The sequence below is a fragment of the Kogia breviceps genome, chromosome 2, assembly GCF_026419965.1.
Source record: "Kogia breviceps isolate mKogBre1 chromosome 2, mKogBre1 haplotype 1, whole genome shotgun sequence".
In the NCBI taxonomy this organism is placed as follows: Eukaryota; Metazoa; Chordata; class Mammalia; order Artiodactyla; family Physeteridae; genus Kogia; species Kogia breviceps.
In genome coordinates this window covers 135,099,323-135,115,145 of record NC_081311.1, presented here as the reverse complement: position 1 = coordinate 135,115,145, position 15,823 = coordinate 135,099,323, and the positions used below count along the sequence as shown (strand labels likewise).

At 32.6% G+C, this 15,823-nt stretch overlaps 1 protein-coding gene across 9 annotated transcripts in view; it reads left to right on the top strand.

Annotated features, from left to right (window-relative positions):
• LOC131750102 (sodium channel protein type 3 subunit alpha) overlaps positions 1–15,823 on the top strand; it is a 108,989-nt gene that overhangs the window by 65,778 nt on the left and 27,388 nt on the right. For all 9 annotated transcript variants that reach the window (XM_067026217.1, XM_059052431.2, XM_059052439.2 and 6 more), the window contains 3 exons: positions 6,056–6,229; positions 7,214–7,570; positions 9,394–9,864. In XM_067026217.1, the coding sequence (XP_066882318.1) occupies positions 6,056–6,229; positions 7,214–7,570; positions 9,394–9,864 (1,002 nt within the window). The remainder of the gene's footprint in view (positions 1–6,055; positions 6,230–7,213; positions 7,571–9,393; positions 9,865–15,823) is intronic.

Here is a 15,823-nt window from a genome sequence, read left to right as displayed (position 1 = left end):
TTTTTCAGTTCTAGCTCAGACTCTCGTGATAGAGCTCTATTCAGCATAACCTGGGTCAGATGCTCACCTGTGGTTTCATCACCATTGGCGAGGGTGGAGTCATGTGAAAATGGCAGTCCTTAGGAATTACACAGGTGGAGGAACTATTCCCAACAGAAAGAAGAAAGCGAATACTGGGCAGACAGTTGCATAAATTTCTACTCCAATAAGAGAACTCAACTTCACTGCATTATAGAACACCCACCAGATGGACACTTTCTTGACACTTTCTTCATCTTTGACACCTGTGATACTGATTTTTTTGTCCAACTTCTCCTTCATCGGAAGGAGATGATTTCTCTTTCATCTTTCCAATCACTCTATCTCTGCTTCCTTGTCTGGACTTCTCTTCTTTTGCCTAGTAAGGCTATGTTTTTCACTCAATATTACTATGTACTCAACAACTCTAGGTATTATCCACAATTATGGTGTAAGTTGTGTTCCATTCCTGTATTTCCAACAGTTACGGATCATTGCTCCAGGATAACTTTAAACACAGTATGTGACATCTGAAATATCATCTTTCTCACAATTTACTAAAAGCCCTAAAAATCTCAGTTTAGTCTTGTATTACCTCTAGTAGTAGCCTTCCAACTTCAAAGAGCCTTCCAGCTTCAAAGATAGCCATTTGACTTACTTTATCTTTATTTCTTATATATTTATACAATTTTATATGAAGACCCATTACTTCTTTTTTTCCAGGTATCAACTTTTTTACTCCTATAACTACTATTAAAATCATATTTCTAATACGCTGCACTCAGTATGCTTTCATCTTGCTAAAGTATCTATTGCCTATATTTGTGGTTCAACACTCTTACCTGGTTTTCAAAACTCCCTATCTGATTCCGTCCTTCCTATACCAGCTTATTTTCCTTTGGTTCCTAACCAACCACCACCAGCCTTATCAGAACAGCCTTGTCTCTATAACACACAAATGTTTATATGCTTACATATGGGATAGTATTTCACTGTTCTCTACCTTCACATTTAAAGTATTCCAACTCAAATCACTTCATCTCAATTCTTCATATTCTTCAAGGTCCAACTGAAGCCTCATCTTCTCTAATATGATACTCAGCCCATATCAAACATACTTTTTCTTAATTCCTAATGCATTTGTGAATAGAACATGGTTGAATATTAAACAAAATCCACTATAAATTACTCCATGGCAGAGCTCACATCCCATTTTTCTTTTGTATCTTGCAGAGTGTTTACATGGTTGTAGCTCGATAAATAACCAACTGGTTGTTTCCTACCCAAAAAGGCATCGTGCAGCATCTTTTCATAAAAGAACATGGGTATGGAGTCAGGTGGAACTGGGTTTGACCTTACTAATAATGAAGCATCTGGACAAGTCTGATAAAAAATCTGAGTCTTTGTTTTCTATTATTGAAATTGATATAATAATACTCATCTCCCAGAGTTGTTGTGAAGATCTAATGAGATAATGTGAAAACACGTAGCACTGTGCCTGGCATCTAGCACGTGCTCAATAAACAATTTCCTTCCTCTTCTGTATGCTGTTAACCTTTCTTTGAAATACTGATGGAAAATAGTTATGCTCTAGCTGCTGTATTTTTCCCAGGATATTAGACAGTTAGGGAAGTTGAACAGTTAGGAAAAATTTTGGAAATTTGTCAGAGTGAAGCAGGAAACTGAGGTTTTATAGAATTTCATTGTTGAAGCAACTGAGTATGGAGGGACAGGATAAGAGACATTGGATTATAGGACAATCAAATGGAAAAGAATTAGACTAAAGCACCAAATCTGGGTCCAAATCCAGTTGTCCATGCTAAATATCTGGGTGGTCTTTAAAAAGTCACAAGTATTTCCTTCTCATGAGCACAATGTGTTGGACTAGATGTCCCTCATTCTAAAATCTGTAACTTTGAGTAGTGATGGAGATAATGAAGTAGGGAAGTGGGGTTCTACCACTGTTTGACTGTTTGTGGTAGAACCATGCATAAGCTGAGCTTAGTGTTGGGAAAACAAAACTCTTGACAGAGAGTGTAGATGACAAAGAACAGACTTAACTATTTCTAACCTTAGGAATAAGAGAATGTGTAAACTGACTGTTACTATTGGCTAAAAGCTCATTATTAGTAGTAGTAATAATGTTGTATATCTGTAAAGTATTTCATAGTTTCGCATATATTATTTTATACCCATAACAAGCTATATAATAAATATTTATATATGAAAAATTATATATATATAATATATATAAACAGAGAAAAAGAATATATTCCTTATAGCATGGGTACTTAGCTGAATTTGGATTTATATTATACTCCATGGATGGATGTTACATTGCATATTTTGTGGGGAGTTTACAGTTTGCTCATTAAAATAAATTTAAAATTTCTATGGACTAGTTTATTACTACTCAAATGATTGCATATTGCCTTATAAATAAGGACATCGAGGTTTTTGGTTGAATTGATAACAAAAGAATGTTCCATAAAAGAGTTGTGGAACTTCCAGTCTTTACTTAGATCAATGTGCCTTTTTGTTTCCTCTTTCTGGAGCATATAAAAATTACATCACTTCCTGTTGACTGGATTGATCAAATCTGAGTATCAAGAGACCTCAAATCTCTATTGAGTTTCTCTAAGATGCTCTGTTTTGTTTTTGTTTTAAAATTTTCTTTTAACCATTATAAAACCCATGCACTCATCTTAGAGATTCTATAAGCAAGGAATCTTCCATCAGTCATAGTAGGTTAGATAACCTCTTCATCATACAAACATTTCCAACTAACTTGTAACTTTTTCTTCAGGGAATATTGATAGAGATCTGTAGCTCCTACACTAATTATTTGTCTTACTATAACTCTCCTAACCAGTGATTAGAGGTCCATGATATCCCTTTATTCTGCTAGACCTAGATGGGAACTTAGAAAATGGTACCTGTTCTAAAAATCTTACAGGCTATTTGCAAATAAAAGTCTAAAGAAACATAATTAGCAAAATTATTTTAATTAAATGGTATGGTGTAGGATATGAATTCAAAATCTCAGGAATGGGACATGATAACCTTTTGAAGGAAAAAAATGGCCCGTTTATTGAAAGATAAAACCCATGGGAGCCAAATTCTAGACCTCACCTATGAAGCCTCTCGCATCAATGAAGAAGTGCTATTTGGCCATCTAACTCCTCTCCTAGTGTAATATAAAACTGCCTTCTCATCTCTTTCTAACAACTACTAATAAAGCTCTTGTGTAACAATAATTGTGTGTACACTACAGTTTGTAATAAAATTTGCTAAGCAATATAATACTGATAGAAATCCAAGAATATTAAACACAGACCTGATGAATCATCTCACCATCCTCATTTGACAGATGAGATAAAAGAAAATCATAAATGTTAAATGAGGTCCCACCATTTTTCTTTAAATATATTTCAATTTCATCCTCCAAAAAAGAATCAATAACAACAACAAATATTTAAAGATACAAATCCAAAAGGCATGGGGATGATAAAACTAAAACCATTAAAACAAGAAGCTAATAGTAATGGAGCGAAAGACGGCTACAGTTATGTCAAATTCACTACAAAATAGTGGAATGTCAGTCTGGACAAGAAGAGGTTCTGTGGAGCAACTGATCAATATTCAAACTTGAGCCTTTAGAACTAACATTTCTATCTTTTTAATGTATGTATCAATAGAACCTTCCTCTCTAAGTAAATACTCAGTAAGGAAACTTTCTTATCCCTGAACTGAGACCTTAAGCCCTAACATTTGATCATCCAAGCCCAGTACCTGCCAAAACAAAATGCTCGAAATTTGTTTACTCTTGGTCCAGACTTCCAGGCTGATTCTCATCCCCATCTTTGGCACTTACACTTTTGCTGATTGTCTTGTGTCATCACATACAATAGGTTAGAAACTTCTCACTGAACTTATCTCCTCATTAAAGAAGCTGGCTTAGGAAGCCTATAGATGTACTGTCCATAAGAAATTTATCAGCCTAAATGAATTAGGTTTATGCAATCTCAGTTTGTATATCCTAATTAGTACTGCATTTTCAAAGCCTAGTACAATGTCTAGTAAGTACTCAGCAATTTTTTATTAATGAATGAATGGCTACAGAAACATATAATCCAAAATTTCAAAAAACAAAAAGCTGCTTCAGAAGACAAGATATATTATAATTAGGCTAAGTCCAAACAATAAACATTCAGTATGTTTTTATTAATTGCCTTAGTCTTAAAAATTCTTCATGATAAAGAAATTCAGGCAGCAGAATTATGTTTATAAACCATACACAGACTTATGTACATAACCATATACATATCCAGGGGTTGCAGTTCTCTGTGTTCTTAGCATTTTTTGATGGAGCTTTAAAATTTTATAAACATAAGCTTCATGATCAATAGCCTCAGCTGACCTTTGCTAGAATGAGAAAGATTTTTTCAAAACTCTTAATCACTGACAATGCTAAACTAGACTAAAATGTACATTAAACAATCCCAATGATTTTTAGGGCCTAAATTGAAAGCATTTAAAGAGATAAATAGCTATGACATTAAACTGCAAATTCTAATTAAAATGTTATTTTTAAAGAGAATTTCATGCTGGGATTAAATTTTAGGTGAAAGAATGTAAGTTTAAGGTATGGGTTTTTTAAATGCAGAACATTTTCTAGTCATTTCAGAAGAGCTGAAAAGTTCACCTTATGATTTTCTGTAGGAAGAGATATTTGTAGATCATTTACCTGGATTGTTTCTAACTCTATTTAACTAATATATTTCTATAATCAGGCTGTTTATTTCAAATAGTAGCTGCTCCTAAAACTTTATATAAGAAATAAAATTCATATAAATCAGAACTTATTTTACATTCACCAGGGAAAAAAATACCCCAGGGTAAGTCCTTCTATAAATGAAAAAAATCACTTTTTAATTTGCATTCCAGCATATCTGGATTTTCATGTACTAAGCTTGCTTGAATTACATTTTACTTCTGTTTGAGTGAATGAATGATGCTGAAGTTAAGCTATCTTTTCTGGTATGGGTATTTCCCTTAGGTCTTTCTGTGATTGGGAAAATGAGATGTTAGCTGCAATTATACTTTGTAAGACTAGAACAAGATTTCCTTTCATTAATATGATATTTTAGGAAACCAAATAATTTTGATACTGTTATTTTGACAAAGTTCCTTCAAGGTAAAGGCTGATTTACCTTGGTAAGTGGTAAGCTTGACTTTAGTCATAATATGCAGCTTTTACCTATAGTTAATTAATATAATTGCTTTAAAAGATTTTTTGCAAGAGTAATTTCATAGCTCTGCATGTCCTTGGGCATCTTCGCCTGTGGTTTTGAATTAAAAAAACAAAACCATTTTCAAATAGACATTCATCCAGCCACTCAAATAATTTATTAATCCTAATTTTGGGTGTATGCATACTGAGAATGTTCTCCTGATGCTTTCAATTAAATCTGCAGTTCCTTGCTCTACTTATCCATTAACCTTAATTCTGAGGCATAAATCCAGAGGTAATTATTATAAAACATTTGTGGCAAACTCACTCATTTCAGGGATGTTTATAAAATTATAGAAATAAGATGGTGTCTCCCCAAAAAACAAAAATCAAGAACAAAATATGGTTTTTACCAATTTGAGGTAATTTTTGAGTGACTTCCAATAATACATATTGTTCTTAATGCAATACTTTAAAAAAATTGGTTGTGATTATGGTAGAAACATAGGGTACCAAAAATGGCAATAATTCAGTAGCTATTATTTAGTATCGGATTTCAAATGTGGACAATGAAATGTTTTCAAATCAGCATTGTCTTGGAAATCTAGCAGATTCATTAACTAACACAAATCCACTTAAAATATTCCCCTGAAAAAAATGCTAAACTTGTATATCCATTTGTCACATTTCTTCACTTTAAACTTTAGATATTTTTACTCATAACTGTTTAACCTTCTTTACAAATTCTTAGAGTGTCAAAACTTTTTCAATGCTTGCGAAGTACTGATCTCTATTTTACTTTAGGTCTTCACTGGGATCTTCACAGCAGAAATGGTCCTCAAGATCATTGCCATGGATCCATATTATTATTTCCAAGAGGGCTGGAATATCTTTGATGGAATTATTGTCAGCCTTAGTTTAATGGAGCTTGGCCTGGCAAATGTGGAGGGACTGTCTGTACTGAGATCGTTCAGACTGGTATCTGCATAGACTATGTTTATATTCTATCTTTCACTGGCAAAATAATTATTTCAAAAATGAATCAATGTGTATAGTTTTTATAGTTTTTTACCTCAATGATATTTTAAACTTAAACCAGTATGTGTGATAGTCTAAGAAAATATATAAATGTTCTCTTTAAAGCTGAGTGTGACTGTTTATCAAGAATGATGAAAAATGGTTGAAACACTTCATAATAATTAACTGTGTAAGGCACATTTAAAAACACACATGTGCTTCTAAAATTATGTTTTAAATTCATTAAAAAATTTTTTTGCTTTAAAGTCTATAAAGAAATATAAATAAAAACTTTATACCCAATTAATCTTATCTTTTTATCAATCTTACTTATATTAGTGGTAACTACTTTAAAGGAATATGTGGGAAAATATTTGATCCCATTAGCACTTTAGACAATGGTATAACCAATTTTTTTGGATTTAGCAAAAAAAATTATTTTAAAATATGCAAAATTTTATTGGAAATTAAGTAAAATGTGTAATTTTCAAATTGAAAAGAAGCTTTTCCTTAAGTTTATCAAATTAGTTTATTTTACTTTTATATTATAAATGTCCATTAAAATATATAACTCATACTTTTAATATTTCTTTTTACTCTCTAAAATATGGTTGGAGGTGACATTAGCTTGCTAAATTCACAAATGTCTGTAATCAAAGTATTAATTTGTTTTCATGGATATATCTGTTGATGAATCAGAAATGTTTTATCATTTCTGAAATATTTTCTCTCTCTTATATTTGCACTTAAATGATATTATGATTTGACTTACAATTCCAGTATTATTAATACTTTTTTCTGGATTTGAATTTTAGTATAGTTTGAGATTTTATATTCCTCAGAGGTAGGACTACAATATAGTATCATGGTGATAAAATGATGTCTAACTAACTTTTTAAATTATATTGTGACTACTACTAAGAGTATATTTTCACTTGATTACAGCTTCGAGTTTTCAAGCTGGCAAAATCCTGGCCCACCCTGAATATGCTAATTAAGATCATTGGCAATTCAGTGGGGGCTCTAGGTAACCTCACCTTGGTGTTGGCCATCATTGTCTTCATTTTTGCTGTGGTCGGCATGCAGCTCTTTGGTAAGAGCTACAAAGAATGTGTCTGCAAGATTTCTAGTGACTGTCAACTCCCACGCTGGCACATGAATGACTTCTTCCACTCCTTCCTGATTGTGTTCCGAGTGCTGTGTGGAGAGTGGATAGAGACCATGTGGGACTGCATGGAGGTCGCCGGTCAAGCCATGTGCCTTATTGTTTTCATGTTGGTCATGGTCATTGGAAACCTGGTGGTACGTATGTATTACAAATGCTCATAATTAAGAACAAGATCAGATAGTGGCTAAGAAGGTGGCCTGATGCAGCAGACACATCTGGTTTTATCATCAACTACCTAGACTCAAATCCCAGTACTAGCACTCTGAGCATGGACAAGTTGCTTAACTTCTCTCAGCCTAAAATTCCCCGACTATGAAACTGGAATAACAAAACTGAAATCTTATGGTTTATGTGAGGATTACATGAGGTATACCCATGACAGTCCAGGGACAAAAATATTAGTTTTCAGTTTTCCTTCTTCAAAAAAAATGTCTTTATCAAGACTAACTTTGTCCTAATATTATTTTTTATGGCCTGAATTATTTTTTATTCTATTATTATTTTGATGAGATAGTGATCGCCAGTAATTCTCAACAAAAAAGACTATTGAAACTGTATTGAAACTGTCCTTTACACATACATAGTTCATACTGTTTGCTTACGCAGAGGCATAAGTTGCATATTACCAAATTTTGAAGACAAATTTCAATAAAATAGTGCATTATATTTTACCTATGTATTGTAATTATCCAAACAACTTGGAAATATATTCTTCCCTGAATTTGTTTTATTAAAGGAAAATAAATTATTGTGATTTAAGTTATGCACATGTATAAACACTGACCAGATTTAAAAGACTTACTTTTAGCTCTGACTTAAAAGCACTAATATAGAAACACAATTTGTATGTTTATGTGTGTTAATGCTTACATTTTTCAATCATGTGTGGTCAGAGTGTTTCTTTACGCTATCATACTGAACCTTTCCTTTGAGAAGTACATTTCAAATGAGATTGCTTAAAAGAATGTTTGTGGGATATCTGTGGACATGCAATTTTTTTCAGAATAGTAAATAAGGAAGCTCTAGATTCTGAACAAATCTGATATAAAAATAAGACGACAAACTGGGGTTCTGGCTTAGCATGAGTCTTCCTACCATGTAACATTTTTTGAAACTCAGTAACTACATTTCAGGCTAAAAATACTCCTATAAATAAATTTTCTTTTGAATCAGCTATAATTAATTCTTCTATTATTCATATTTTATCAGTTAATTGGGTAATATTTTTCCCCATGTATCCAAATGATACTCTGAGATTTCTTCATATTTTCTGCAAAAAAAAAGGAAAAAGAAAAGTAATTTATATTATATGGGTCCAGTCTAAACCCTGGAATAATTTTAGACTTCTCTCCATCTGCTGAACTATTTGGACACATATATTTCAAAGTATACTGATGAGAAATGTGTTAAACCTTTTATAATTCGCCTTTAGTAATATCTGCTGCTATAAAAGTTTGTGGTCATTGGAAAATGGAATTTGTATTTCAAGCATGTTGTTTTAACACATATCCATCAGGCTATTAAATAAATAAATTCATTATTTACACACATGAAATTAGACATTCCCTAGACAAACTTGTAAAACGCAGTAAAATGACTAAAATGAAAATATCTCTTTTTTTCTCATTGGCCAAAACCACAAAAATGGGATTATTTTGTCTTTTCACTGACAACCCTGAGTAGACACAATTTAAATCTTAGAACCTCCAGTTTCCTGTTGTCCTTCTCAGCTTGAAAAGAAGGGTGCTTGTTTTACCATTTTGTCCTTAGAGCAGGTAGAAGATTTCAGGTTTTTTAAATGGTGTGTGATTAAGACAAGGTTTCTGAAATACAGTAAGCATTCAAGAAGCAGTTGTTGAATTAATTTTAGCAAAGATCTATGAGTTCCCTGTTTAACCTATTATGTTTATGCATACTTCAATATTAATACAGGAAAATTTTCTTTTTTTTCTTTTAGGTTCTGAACCTCTTTCTGGCCTTATTGTTGAGTTCATTTAGCTCAGACAATCTTGCTGCCACTGATGATGATAATGAAATGAACAATCTCCAGATTGCAGTAGGAAGGATGCAAAAGGGAATTGATTATGTGAAAAATAAGATACAGGAGTGTTTCCAAAAAACCTTTTTCAGAAAGCCAAAAGTTATAGAAATCCATGAAGGCAACCAAATAGACAGCTGTGTGTCCAATAATACTGGAATTGAAATAAGCAAAGAGCTTAATTATCTTAAGGATGGGAACGGAACCACCAGTGGTGTAGGTACTGGAAGCAGTGTTGAAAAATATGTAATCGATGAAAATGATTATATGTCATTCATAAACAATCCCAGCCTCACTGTAACAGTGCCAATTGCTGTTGGAGAGTCTGACTTTGAAAACTTAAATACTGAAGAGTTCAGCAGTGAGTCAGAACTAGAAGAAAGCAAAGAGGTAAGAATGCTTTTAAAGTTTTTCTTGCATTTCCTATGAAAACCATGCACCACAGTTACTCAGTATTTTTATTGTGCTTATATGCATTATTAAAAAGTGTATTGGAAGTCACATATAGAGTAATGTTGGAAAATTATGAGATATTCTTTTTTGAGAATTCCATCCATTGAAATTCCAACTTTCCACAGAAAGTCATCATTCTGAATAATTAGTATATTCATCTTCTTGATAGTTTGAAAGTCTGATTAAAAAATGTGCCCTTCCAAAAAATAGATTTTATTTAATACATTCTATTCTACATTAGATTATGCTCTTTAGAAAAAAAACAATGAACCATATTTTATTGATCATTGTTAAAGTGTTATCTCCTTACTTTCTATAATATATTAAGTTTTGCTATGATTTTTTTAATGTGAAAGTTTTGTATAGTTTTTGTTCTCCTCTAAACGTTTTATTGCCTATGATAAGAGTATTATTCATTTATTAAAATGTTATACATATTAGGAAATTAAAAGTAGTACTGATTACATTTTGCCCAGTCAAGGATGAGCAAATCTATAAGGTCTTCCAGATTAACTTGGAAATAGTAAGAACTATTTAGAAAAACTCTACTTAAGAATTACAGTTAAACTGTAGAATGGAAAGCTGTTCTTACTGTCATATTACTACTTATTTAAAAGAAAAGAAAGGAAATTGTTCCTCCTGTAGGATTAAAATTCATAGGGTCCTATGATAGTAGCTTAGTGGTATTAATTCTGCAATTCTGCATTGTGGAGAACAGGATTAAATTTTTTACTATTACTTATTTATAGACTTCTGATATACCAGTAGGAAGTTAAATCTAGCACAGGGTTATAAAAGACAGGTTTTAGCATGAGGTTATAAATATTGACACCATAGGAATCAGACAAATGATGTCTGATTCTGTGAGCATATTTGCATATTTTGGAACCTTCTTTTTTTAGTAATGTGTCAACAGAATTTGTATAAGTAGTAAGTAGCTGACAGTGTCACAACTGAGAGCCTTCCGATCCTTTTTTTCAGGCATTTCAGAGCTTCTCAGGTATATTGTAATAGTAAATTTGAAAATATTTTGAAAAAGGTAAAAATACATACAAAACGAGGTATAACATTCTTTCTCCGAAATTCCACTCAAAGTCTACTTAGAGAGTTCACTTCTAATTTATGTGTTGCTCATTCTGGTAAAATAAGAATTCAATTTTAATTTTATTTTCCATCACTTGACATAGATTTATTTAAGAAAATCATCAATTAATTAACAAGCATTTATTGAGCACTTTTGTGAATTCAGCACGCTGCTGGATACTAAGGGTAAGGAAGAGTTAAAGGAGAGAGTCATAACATAACCCCCTTCAGGGATATCTCGACATCTTTGAGAAAGCTAATACTAACTCACAAAATTATTAAAAACCTATTAAAAAGTTTAATCCTGTAGGGCTGAATACAAGATTATACAAGTATTGAGAAGAACATAGCAAATTGTTAAACGGAAGAGATAAAATTAAAGTAGGCCTCAAAATGTGGGTCAAATACATGAACAGAAAGCAGAAACTTACTAAACAAAAGCCAGAGTTACAGTGAGCTTAGTATTAAGGTGCAGCAGTGAAATAATCAGCATACATAAAGTATTGGTTGAAAAGACCAGAAAAATATGTATGGGTGAGTAAGGTAGTTTCAGATTACACAGTCTTTGAAGTAAGTCAAAGAGCTTGGAATTGGCTGCATAGTCAATAAGGTGCTATTTGTTCTGAAGCAGGTGAAAAGCAATAGGAAAGTGATGTTTTAGGAAAATGTATTTGATAGCAATAAGTAAAACCATTTAGAGTGAAAACTGTTATCTTGGGGAATATGGTAACAATCATTTGATAATAATAAGGTGACAGAATTCTGGGCTAGGGTAATAAGTATGGGAACTGAGACTAACTGGCTTTCGACCAACCTAGTAAAGAATCTGAGAAATTGGGAAAATGGTGATGCAACTGTCTGAAATAGCCTTTTTAAGAAGGTTACCGGGTTTATGTGGGAAGAGAAAGAATTCAATTGGGACATACTGAATTAGAAGTGGGATATAGTGGGAACGAGAGACTGGAATAGCAGTCAGGGTTTAAACATAGATTTAATAATGCAGATTTCATAATTACCTGATTCCTTGAAAATAGAGGAGTTCCCCAAAGAAGTAATTACAAAGAGAAAATAAGGGAAGACTAGGGACAAGACTAGCTTGGGGTCAAGAAGAGACAGAAAAGCCAAAGAGGTAGAGAAACATTTGCTATGTTAACATCATAGGTTTCATCTCACTGCACTCATGGAAATGATATATCTTAATTTCTACCAAAAAGTTGGTCTCCAGAATACTTCAAAAACTCACTTTGTTATACAGCAGAAACTAACACAACACTGTAAAGCAGTTATACTCCAATAAAGATGTTAAAAAAAAAAAAAACTCTATGATGTCCACAGATATTTCAAATTATTGCTTTAGGAGAATACTACCTCATTGTCATGTCTTTTTTTTCATGACTAAAAAATCATAAATTTGGAACAATGAGATACAATGTCTTCATTTTCAAGTCCTTGAAAACATTTTATTATCTGAACAAAAATTCTTTACTGGGTGATTTTTTAAATAATCATCTGTCCTCTTCCAAGCTAGTTTTGGATACATGGAATCCAATTATAGAATGTAATAAAATTATTTAAAGTGTACAGATATATTAGAGGGAAAATACTTAAAAGTAAATATAAAATTAAAACTTTTATAAAGCTAGGATAAAATTTCAAATTATTTTGCACAGTAAAATTAAATTCAGCAATAAGTTTTATGTGGATGATTTTTAAAATGAGTACCAGAAAAACCTTGAAAGAATAATAGGGCAATTCTCACATATGCTCACACAAGTTTAAAAGTACAGTTGACCCTTGAACAATACAGGAGTTAGGGGTGTCAACCCTACATCCAGTTGAAAATCCGAGTATAATTTAGTTTCCCCTCCATATACATGATTTCGTATCTGCACTCCCACATCTGCAAATTCAGCCAACTGAGGATCCTGTAGTACTGTAGTATTTACTATTGAAAAAAATCTGTGTGTAAGTGGACCTGCACAGTTCAATCCTGTGTCGTCCAAGGGTCAACTGTACACTGTTTTCAAAAATAAAAGCAAAAATCGGCATCATAGAATAGATTTAAATAAATTCCAGTGAAGTTCAGTTTTAATCTGAAATTTCTGAAAACTGCTGGCATTGAACACAGATCACATATAAAATTCACATTTATGTTGGCTGGGTTGTTCTTCTTTATTAGCTATTGCACACACACACTCATACACACACACACACACAAATTAAAAATAACGTATCCATAAAGTGGCATATTGGTTCGCGCTTCTTAGTCTTTTGAACACAAGTAGAAAAAGAACATTGGGCTGTGCTTTGGGGGACACAAAATATCCTTTCTCTTTGCTGACAAAGTGAAAAATCGTACAAGTTAAACCTAACAGAATGATACATTTCAAAAGAAAGAAAGAAAGAAAGGAAGAAAGAAAAGAAAAAAGAATTGCAACACATTTCTGCTTTAAGAAGAGGCAGTAAATTAATCATTAATTTAGATAGTATTTGAAAACTCTAGCTGCTCCATTCCTCCCATTCATTTTCAAAATATCTAGCTATACCACAGTTGGGGAGAAATGATCTCTAGAAGTTTTTAGAGATAAAAATATGAATTGCTGTTATTATATTATGTAATACATATTTTATATATGTGTATCTATTATATGCACCAGTAACATAAACAGACTGGTATGGAAACGAACATAAAGTTTTGCATGAAAAAAATTTTAAGGAAATTGAAGGCATGGATTTCACAATAGTGATCCTTTTATTTTGGAAAAACTTGGAATTATACATATTTTGTGACAAGATATAATGTAGAATTTTGTTTTTATATAAACATGATTTCTTGACATTTTTATATAATTATGGATTTTTACAATTTAGTTCTTAAAAGGTTTCATTGTCTTCCCAGGTGAAGGATATAGAATAAATGCTCTTAAGAAGCATATTTGAAGTTGAATTCCAAAGCTCAATCTAGGAATATCATACTGTGACCTTCACTGCTTACCATTCTTACTTCTCACAGGGGTAAAATCAAGCTGGAGCCTTCAAGAATGAAACTCTGGTGTTTTTTAACCAGCCAGAGGCTCGTGCCACCACTTTTACCCAGGTTACCCAAGCAAGTTGTACACGTACAATCACTTTCTAAATAAATTTTGACTGGCCTGCATGCTACTCAGCTACGTTCCTTCCCCTGCCATGGCAAGGAAGTGCTAGACGTGCCCAGCTGCTCTCTGCTGAATCGTGTGACACATCACAGCATGGTCAGGCAAGACGGGCAGTCCCAACACCATATTTGATTCTGTTAATGACTTTCCAGTTTAGTCTGTTTAGGCTTTTAAAAGCAATAATTGCATGCTCTATAGGATTTATATCTATTTTAAAACATGATACAAATGTTTAAAGTTCAAAATAGTTAAGAACTTGAGAGGATGCATTTTTTTCTGCTTTTATTTCATTAAAATAAGACCACAACTTTTTGTTGTTGTTGATTCAGCCCTTATAAGTAAACTGTATTACCAAAATGAGCCTCACAGGGTTTGATTGATAGTGTTGCCATTTTCAGATCATTATATTCAGATCTGTGAATATAATTTCCAATCCATCCAATTCATGTGCTCCAGAGAGAAATGTTTGCTTTCATGTTTTGGGGGAAAGCCTCCGTTAAAAAAAAAAAGAGTAAGGTGATCATGAGATTTTGATATGAAGGGCCATAGTCTGTATACATTTGGGCACCACATATCTTGGATTGTCATGTAGTTTGGGGAAGTTGTTAAGTCATGTGTCTGCCAAACCCTAAGTGATCACTGTAATTAAAAAATGAAAAGCATCATGATACAGGGTAGGAAAAGTTCATTGTATCTTAATATTAAGTAATTGGTTCAGTGTACCCATTTAAAAAAATTTCCCTGATCTACATTAATTTCTCCCTAAATATTCTACCCAAAACTGAGCAGGCAAAAAAGAGACCTGGAAAATTTCCTACTTTGGATTATTAATTATTGATTATAGTTTTATGAAGAATAAAGGATACCTCCAAAAATTGCTGTAGGTTTGTGGATGAAATAAATCTTTAGTTTATTCTCTTAACTCAACTTTCTCCTGTTACTGGAATCACAGACAGAGTGAGTGTTCTTGTTTGTTTGTTTTTGAGCACACCATACGGCTTGTGGGATCTTAGTTCCCTGACTAGGGATCGAACCCAGGTCCACAGCAGTGAAAGCCCAAGTCTTAACCACTGGACAGCCAGGGAATTCCCCAGAGTGTGTGTTCTTGAAGGCAAATTAAAAAGCAAAAGTGAAAAGTTCATGACTATTAGCAGTTTTCAAGACTTTTGGTGCAAAAAAAAACCTAATTAGAGCTTGGGGTTTGTCTGTAGGTTTAATTTATACATACTCTCTTCTTCTTTAGGGATTATTGAGAATTAGCTGTAAAATGAAACAAATTCAGACATAAAATTATAAATAAAATTTTTTTAAAATACAGCCCCTGGTGATTTATGTAATTTTACTTAAAATGACTTTTTAGTTTTAGGAGTAAAACAAGATTATTAGTCATTGAAGAAAATCTGATTATTTTTTCTTCACAAGCAGGGAAGAATTAAATGGTACTGGAAAATTATCTTTTACACCATGTTTATAACAGGATTCCCTCTTTTTCAAAGCCGTTATGGAAACTTTGTAAATGATGCTTGACTAAGGTCCCAAGCACATACCCTTCTAGAAAAGGCCCTGTGCTCTGTTTTCAGAATCTGGAGAGCAATGGGAGAGTACCTCTAGCTTCCCATTTGTTATGTTCTCAGTGTCTTCCAAATGCTCTCTGTGAA